General features: G+C 39.5%; 1 protein-coding gene across 1 annotated transcript in view; it reads left to right on the top strand.

Annotated features, from left to right (window-relative positions):
* Nucleotides 1-2,379, top strand: part of LOC138039933 (uncharacterized) — a 34,818-nt gene extending 32,439 nt beyond the window's left edge. Inside the window, exons 9-10 of the mRNA XM_068885757.1 lie at nt 1,298-1,402; nt 2,332-2,379. Coding sequence (XP_068741858.1) covers nt 1,298-1,402; nt 2,332-2,379 — 153 coding nt within the window. The remainder of the gene's footprint in view (nt 1-1,297; nt 1,403-2,331) is intronic.
* Nucleotides 2,380-9,213: the final 6,834 nt, after the last annotated feature.

The following is a 9,213-nucleotide window of genomic DNA, read 5'->3' as shown; positions in this document are numbered from 1 at the left end:
GTTCTCACTCGTTGGCCAATGTTTTTTAACCGTTGAACTTTCTTTTCAGGTGGTCGTCGTCGTTTCAGATATCGAAAAAATCGAAGTAAGTTTCTCTTGTGTTAGTTTACGTAGGGTTCATAGCCACTGATTTTAAGTTTTGTCGAGAATTGCCTGACGTTCTCCTCGTGCCATATCCCTGTACTTGATTGTATAACAGTTGTTTTTTTTTAGTGCATATGTTACCAGCCCTGGTGCAAGTTACTTGGATAACAATATTAATGTACAACGCAGACATGGAGTAAGCCGAAATAGTTATCGCAAATACATATTGTCAGGGACGTTTTCGTTGGTGTTGCGTCTTCAAGCCACCACGATTTTCTCTGTTTATGGTTTGTACTTATCGTAACTCGGAACTAGCTCCGTTCATCTGTTAAGATCACCGATCGTTTCACATGTACCTCCGCAAATATCATTTATTGCATAACCTGTACGTTATGCAATAAATTATACATTGGTGAGACAGGTAGACGACTAGGTGACCGATTCCGCGAACACCTTCGCGATGTTGAGAAGAATGACAAGGATGCATCTAAGCCAGTCGCTCGCCATTTTAATCTGCCTAACCACTCCAAAAAACACATGGCTATCTGCGGCCTTTCCCTACATCTAGGTACGACGGAAAGCCGCAAGAATCTGGAACAAAAATTCATCTTTCAAATCGGCACCCTTAATCCTCACGGTATTAACGAACGCTTTTCATTTAACTAATATATTCCTACTTTTCACGTTGCCATGTTACCACCAATAGCGTAGCTCCTACTCTACTATAAAAACTACACGTAACCCGTAATCCCTCGATTCGCTCTGACGAAGGGCTAACGCTCGAAACGTCAGCTTTTAGAATCTCTGTACGGTGGTCAATTTACATTATCAACTCCGTTGATAAACCAAATTTTTGTAGCTCCGTTCATAGTTCAGTAACAGCAGTAGGATTCTGACTCGCATCCTGGCCCGAGTTGCTCGAAGCATGGTTAGCGCTAACCAACGTCAAATACCATGGAAATCTTTTGGGTTTTGATTTCTCTTAATCAATGGTACGGCTAGCGCTAACCAGGCCTGGAGCAACCGGCCCCAGGCACGCGATCTTATTTGGGAATCCTAGATTGCCGGATTAATGTAGGATAGGGCTTCCAAGGAACTTTAGAGAAATTTTCATCATTAGCTGGTTACCTTTAATTTTCAACCAACTAAAAACGTTACTCTATCCTGCCTTTTGGAGACGAAGTACTCTATCGTATCTTTTATTGTCTCTGAGGGCTGCGGAGGCGGAGGCGTAGAAGAAGACGGCAGCGAAGACGAAGACGACGACGAAGACGACGACAAAGACGACAGCGGAGGAGGCGCCGACTTTGGAGACGAAGTACGTTTAGCCAGCAGACTAAGTTCTTTAATTGATAAGTTCTTTAAACTGCTAAGGCAAACCTCCAAACATTTTATTTTCTTAACGCATGGGTTTTGTGTAGTTATAGCAATTCCCAGGTGGGCTTGTTGTTGGTCAGATATTTTGTCAGTTTGTATATTTTCTCTTGTCTCTTCTGGAAAGCCATCCACTCACGTTTCGCTGTAAAATCATTTATCTTAATCGCGGTAAGCTTAGGAAAATCAATACATTGGGCTGTTGGTCTGCTCCCTCTCCCGGTTCAAATTTCCTGTCTCTCTTTAGAAAGCTTGTAGTCCATGGGCAAACCAGGTTTGATTCCAAAGCAATAGGAAAAACAAGACCTCTGTTGGACCTTAGTCCTTCCATTTACGTGATAGCCTGTCTAGAGAGTTTCATTCGCAGCTGTTATTTTGCGCCCAAAAACGGCTCCTTTTACATCCCACAGAGTTCCTAAACAAATTTGTAAAACGGTGCCTAAGGTTTCGACTCCTTATCCTGGAGGACCTAAAAGTTCACCAATTCCAGCGCTTTCTCCAAAATTATTTTAAGACACTGAGTGTTGGTTTGACTGGTGTTTTGAACCGGAGTCTTCCCGATGTTCAACAAAATGAGTCAACTGTTCGGTTTTGTCCAACTTGGCTCATTTTAATTTTGGAGCAATCTTTTTAAATAGTGAATCAAAGAAAACGTGAGTAACTTATGCCGCCGCTAATGCATTAGTATTTTGGTGTGCATGCGCAAAAGGCGTGCCAGGGAAGCTTTTCTTGTATATGTTAAGGTCGCTTAAAGCAAAAAAAGGAAACAAAATAAAACAAGAGAAAAATAATTGATTCTTTCTTTCCTTTTAGCGCGGGCGATTTACAAATGAGGAAAATAACTTCACTAAAAGCTCCTTTTTCTCCTTTCAGTTTGGTATGGCCGCAGGGTCTGGTTCCGTGGTAGATACCGACGTGTAAGAGCAGGCAGGAGAAAGTGGTACGCTCTCTTTAGAAGGAGACGTGAATACGTCAAAAGAAGAAAACTGGTGTTTTTCAAAAAACATTATAGAGTCGTGGGAGGCGTACCTGGAAGGCGATATTTGATTTACCATGGTTCAAGACTCGGACTAAAGCGTGTCGGCAGAGGATTTCAGGTCATTTATAAGGGCAGAAAAATACTTCTTTTTGGGAAAAGGCCCATGTATCAAGTACGTTTCCGAAGACGGTGGACAAACATGAAACGTCGGGGTAATAAAGTATTTATCCGCGCGAAATCAAAGTGGATTGCTCTGAAACGAGCAAGAACGTATTACTTGGTGTATAGGAGACAAAGACTACTTGCAAAGAAAACACGACAGAAATACCAGATCAAGTATCATGGCAAATGGCTCATTGGAAGACGAGCTCGCTATGGAAAGGGACGTCTTCTGCGAGGTAAAGTAATATCCGTAAAAATGGTTAAGTACTGAAGACGATGATGATAATGGTGTTGTCGTGGGCAAATGGCGATAATGATAATCTTCCAAAGCTGCAGCGTATTTGCATTTCTACATTATTTTTCAAATGGCTTTAAACAACAAAGCATAAAAAAAGAAAATATGCCTTCGTGCTTTTTAAAGAAATGTTTTGTCTAATATGAACACAGGTCTACGAAGGAAACTAATGCGACGAAGAAGACGAAGACAAAGGCTAAGACGAAGGAGGAGACGAAGGCGAAGGCGCCGTCGCAGAAGACGTGAGTTCTTGTTCATGTTTTTTTTACCCGTTATTTATTATCTAAGTATAGAGATTTACTTACATCTCCGTGGTGAAATAAAAATTTACTAGTGAAAAATTGTCGTATCGGCCTTTTGCTATAGACCTTATTCACGATGGTCGCCATGTTGGATTTGCTATTATCATGCAAATTAGCTACACACTTCTGAGGGGGCAAACAACGCAAGGTCGAGAGGTTATAACCAACATCTAAGCCACACAGATGATTTGTTTCACGTTCATTGAATGTTTATATCCTAAGTAGTAAAATAGAATGATTACACAAGTTACTCAGTTAAAAATGAGCAGATAACGAAGTAAAAGTCAAAATGTCAAAGGTAATCAAAAGATATAAAAAGTGTACTTTTTTTCGACGAGCCGATTTTCCGCAATTTGCCTTTTTTCCAATGTTTGCTCCCCAGCATAACACATGGCTAATTTGCATGACAATTTGAAAACCCACATGGCGGCTATCGTGAATAAGGCCTATTGATTGGCTTGTATTGTGATGAACTTTGGCGCGGGTGGCCTGTTCACCGACGGCGGGAGTAAAATGTGTGAACATTGCGGCCGACTGGTGTAGGGTTTTCAAAGTGTTTGTTCTTTTATTGCTTAATTCATTTCCACAAATACTTTAGAAAATCTTTAACAGTTTTGAAAGTGTTCAAGCGAGGTATGGAAGGTAAAGATCTCTTTTATTTCAAAAATATTTTGCTATTTGTTTGGGGCCTTTGTCCACGATCGGTAGTTTGATAGTCTCTTATATAGTAAAAAAGTTACTTCATGGTTGGCTCGTTTGTGCGATTTTTATCACTCACTCGTTGTGAAGGATCGTTAAACACACTTGTTCGCTTCACTCACTCGTCCGTTTAAGCGATCCTTCATAACCTGTCAACAAAAATCGTACGCACTCACCAACCATGAAGTAATCTAGGGTCAATGACGATTGTTAAGGTCTTTCTTGGTCTGGAAACGAGGCCTGCTGAAACACCTGTACTTGTATTGAGTATGTTTTGTCCTGAAACCAAATCCTTGAAAAGTGTTTTGTTCATTCTAACGCAATTAACATTTTAGAACAGTCCGTTTTGAGAAAATCATTCGCATGCTCTTTTGTCTCTTTCGAGTATATCACGTGATTTTAAAGTTGGTTTCATAAATTGCGCTATTATAGGGAACCTCTACACCTACTCTATAATCATTTTAAACCTAAAAGAATAATGTTTGCAATCACATTTGCTCTACAATTTTCTCCAAAACGGTGTTTGTATCGGAAAAAATACACTTTGGATTCACTTTCAAATTTCCAGGGCGGCGCCATCTCGAATAATTATGACGTGTAATGGTTGCCCTTATTGTTTTCACACGAAGACCTTTTGTTTTGAAACAATAAGTCATATGTCACCATCATTCAAGATGGCGGCAACCGGAAAATTTGAAAACCAAAACAAACATTTTTGAAATTCATTTATTTTCTGGAAAGAGTTAAACAATATTGATTGTAAGCATTATGTTCTGCGGTTTAAAGTTATTTTCCTGCTTTAGTGAAGGTTTCCCTTTAAGTTGCCACGCTCCGCGAATCACGTCCAGATACGTTCCCCACAACAACTTATTGATTGTGCATGCTCCCATGAATGTGTGAAAAAGGTGTATTCAGGAGATAAGAAAGGCGTCTTCCTTTTGTTTCTGTAGGTCGCTATGGAATGAGAAGGCGTTACAGAAAACGTATGTACAGAAAAAGTGTATAAGTAGTTTTATTTAGCTTAACGAAATCAAATCGAAGTCACCGGCAAACGCCTTCAGTTAGTTTGGTATGCAAGACACCTGGCGGTCTGAAGATACATTACAAGGTCCCGAAAAATGCTTCCCTGTTTTTTTTTTCGATCGATCTTGTTTTGATTGGCGCACTGTGAGAGAGAGTTTAAATCGACTGAACACTGCGATCTCGTTTAGAAACTGGCGTGAATGGTCGGGTCTTCGCAGGCTTCTTAGAATTCCACGTCTGTGGACAGCCTGTGCAGAACCTAATCAGGGCTTAGAGGTAATCTCCCTTCCATTGTCGTATGAGAGAAAATGAATGGTTCAAGAGATGCGAGCTATTTTCCTGCAAAAGGTACATGGAGTAATCATCTTGTATGATGGTTTGATGGTTGTCAAGTCTACTCTCGTGTAAGGTTTTTCTTCCACGAGGTGCCAGTCCATTTTTCTCTTCTAAGAAAACTACATCTCCAAACTTCGATTCCACTTGGGAATAGTACACAATAATTCAGTTTTTGGTTAAGGTGTTCCTTATTTTTAACAGGCTACTGACCTCTAAATAGTGGTGAACTGCAGGGCGAAACGAAAGCCAGCGGAAAAATGGTGATAGCATTAAGAAAGGATACTAAAGGCTTATGATCTTGAAGAATTTTCCTATCATCGCTTGGCTAAGTGGTCACTCAAAAAGCGTAGTAATGGTTTGATATAATCAACTGTTTTTTGCAGGTGTTCTTTACTTGCGTTTCCGTGGTCGACGACGTCGTGTGTTGAGAAAGAGGAAATACTATTATGGAGGAAAGCGTATTCGCCCGTTCAGAAGACGACTACGAATTGTAATCGCCAGGAAAAAAAGACAAATCAAACGATTAGGACGACGATGGGTAGTGCGCATTAAAAGACGATGGTACGGACTAAAAAGACTTGGTCGCAAGTGGTATCTGAGACGGAGAAGAAGGTGGAAGATCATCAGGCGTATTAGACTGTTTGTAAGATGGAAAAACCGCAATGTACGAATAAGACGGCGGAGGAAGAAGTGGTTCATTCGAAGAAGGAGGCGGTGGAGACGAGTGATTAAGCGTGAAATTCTCAGAATACCTTTCCGTGGAAAAAGTGCTAGAGTAAAGCTAAGAGGATCAACAGCAAGGGTTTTCTATAAAGGTCGCTATGGTAAACCAGTGAATGTCCGGATCATGCGTAGACGTAAGTTGATTTGCATGCAGAGAAATATTTTTTTAAGTTCAAAAAGATAGGGAATAAATGTAATTTCGAGTGAATGCACTGTGTCTATACTACAGGGAACAAATGCAGAGAAACCTTTACTAAATAATAGTTCGATATAATTCTATACCATCTTCAGACTGAGGTCACGAACAAGTAGCACAAATTTTAATACAATTGAAAACTGCTCTAAGAAGAATTTTCACGGATAAAAATTGTAAATAAACTTTTCCGGTCTACCCTTAAAATTCTAGGATATTTCAAGACTTTGAAAACCTTGCTGAAACAAACCAACTGACTTATATATCTTCAAATTTTTCGAATCAATCGACTCGCGCAACCTTTTTTTTTCGCCGTTATGAAGGCGGCTCGACATAGTTTCTCCTTTTTTCACACAAATAAATATATTCTGCTCTTAGATATAGTTAGGGTAACCATATCGAGACGACATTTGGCCAGAGTATTAAGTGTCCATCATAGATTTCTCACATCACATTTCCTTCCAAAATACCGTTACCATTAGAACGATATAAGGCATTTCTTTGAACCCTAAAATTAGCATAAATTGTCTTTTCCATACAGAGATACCGGATAATGTTAGAAATAATCTCTGAAAATTTAAAATTTAAAAAATTCGTAGACCAGTTTTACAAAAAAATCAGGTTGTTTGAAATATATGCCTCTAACTTTTTTTTCATCTACAGAAATAAATTTCAAATTAATTGCAATTAACATGCAAAAAATGAAAACAACAACAGAGATATAAACGAATGAAGTTGCACAATCAGGAAAAATGGGAGGGGGCTACAAGATCAGCATTTACGCATGCATCACCCTCACACTCAAGTCTGCGCGGGTGGAACTGCAAGCCAAGACAAACGAATTTAAGAGAACGTTAAACAGTTTGTGCAAAAATTTCGTAGTTCTCGTGAATAAGAAAAGTATGTTTATATTCCATCTATCTAAGAATTAAAAGAAAAATGTGCGAAATCAGCAGCAAAGTTTATTATCTCCGGTCACCCATTTCGATTCATGAACTGACGCAAGCAGCTTAAGAATTGCGTGAGTGGCTTACCCACACCTGCTCAGCTGAAAAGCCTTTCGAGCCTCTTTAAGGTAATTCCCTTGAAAATGACGTACTATCCAGAACTTGGCACAGTTGATATTTATGCACAGGACATTCAGAAAATGCAATAAAAAGATGGGGTCACCGCGCTTCGTTTCGCGCTGCATGCCTTTTATTCTAAGTGTTTTTTACCGTATTACTCGAGAAGCGTTCGAAACGTAATCAACCTGGAAAATTGTTGTTATATAGCTAAAGCTACTGAATATTACTGAAAACTTGAGCGTACTTGTTTGTCCAGTCTAAAATCTTTCAGTAAAGTGATTTCAAATTCCTCAATCTTGCAAAGCAATGCAAGAAAATTGGACCACCTCATCATCACCTCACACTCAGTGTCTGGCTCCAAATGCAGTTTCACGACATTCATATATAAAGACTACAACTTCTACTATCCAACTTTTTTTGTCCTTAAAATATTCCGTGTACTTATTACGAGTACATAACACCATTAAAAAGGGGGCTCACCGTGCTCGTTCAGGAGAAAATAGCGATTCCTTGCAAGATTAAGCTTGGCGTCAATGAAAATCCACCATTTCATCAATGTGCGCGAGCTAATGCGCGCGCCAATGGCGCAAGAAATTATGCACAGTAGGGTTGCACAATGCAAAACCAGGGAATTACCTTAGAGAATAAACTTAATTCCGAGTAAATGCATTGTGTCCATAATACAGGCAAAAAATGCAATCTTCATAGTATCGTCTTTGCCTAGTTTTGCATTTTCACGTGCTTAATAATGCTAATATACCATCTATAGTGTCGAAAGTTATTAGCGAATTGCTTTGGTTTTGCATTGCTTCACTCAGTGATTGGTTCAAAGTTCTCGCGCCACTTTTTCAACCAATCAAAAGTGAAACCAAAACCAATCGTGGCTCGCGCGGGCACATTTTCCCGCGCTTTGTGTCGGTAAAGGGATTACTTCGAGTTTTGATTAGTTTACCGGATTGTCTCCGTCCTTCTAGATTGGCCAAAGTAATTACTTTGGTTTTGGTTTTACGACACTCGATTTAAGAAACGGTCCAGATAAGAACGATAGCAACAACGGCAACGAACATGTTGGAATTCAATTGGTATGCGAAAAGGTGATAACTTTTCTATTGTCTGTACTTACTTCTGATTGGCTTAAACAGCAAAAGTTAACAAAACTTCATAAAAGCAGTATTATATTCATCCTTACTTTCCAACCATCTTCCATCTTTCATCTGGTCTCAGTTTAAATGAATTCCACAGAAATCGTATGTGGGGAACATGTAAAATTGTAAACGTTTCTTGGCTTTTGTTTTCAACTCTTGTGATTGGTCAAAATCTTTTAACACAAAAAAACACCCTTTCAAAGTGGGCTGTAAATGAATTTTATTGCGTAAACGGCTTTCTTGTAGGTTTATGCATTCTGTGTAAAAATGATAACATTCCTATGTGGGGAAAGCCCCGTTGCCGCATAACAAAGGAAATTGCTATCCACCTTACACGGATCATTACTTCAACTCGCTCTAAGTCCTCTAAACGTCATTGAATCTGATGAAACGTTCAATTTTGTTGTTGGAGGAAGCTGATTCAACTGACCTGGAAACTGCAATTTAATCTTGTGACGAACAACAGTGGACAAACTGAGCGTCGAAATTTGAGTCAGCAGCAAATTATTTTCCATAGTGACTGCGTACGTGCCTTTGTCAAGCTCTGTCGCCTGCCATACGACTTTTGTTTTATCAACCTCGTCCCCAGGGCGCTTTATCCTGGCTTTAGGTGGCCAGGAAAAAACACCCTGGGAACGAGTTTGTTTTTTCATGACAGTTTTCCTGTTGTAGTGAGATGAGTTTTTCATAGATCCGACCTTAAAAATGAAGTTTTAGAATTAACTTGACATTTTTGTCTTGGTGTAGGTTATGGACGCAGGGGACGAAGAGCACGACGTAAGTATTTTATTCTCGTTCAAAGAAAAAAAAACTATGGGCAATTCCAAAGGG

This window comes from Montipora capricornis, chromosome 3 (assembly GCF_036669925.1).
Source record: "Montipora capricornis isolate CH-2021 chromosome 3, ASM3666992v2, whole genome shotgun sequence".
NCBI classification, from domain to species: Eukaryota; Metazoa; Cnidaria; class Anthozoa; order Scleractinia; family Acroporidae; genus Montipora; species Montipora capricornis.
This window is presented reverse-complemented; position numbering and strand designations above follow the sequence as displayed.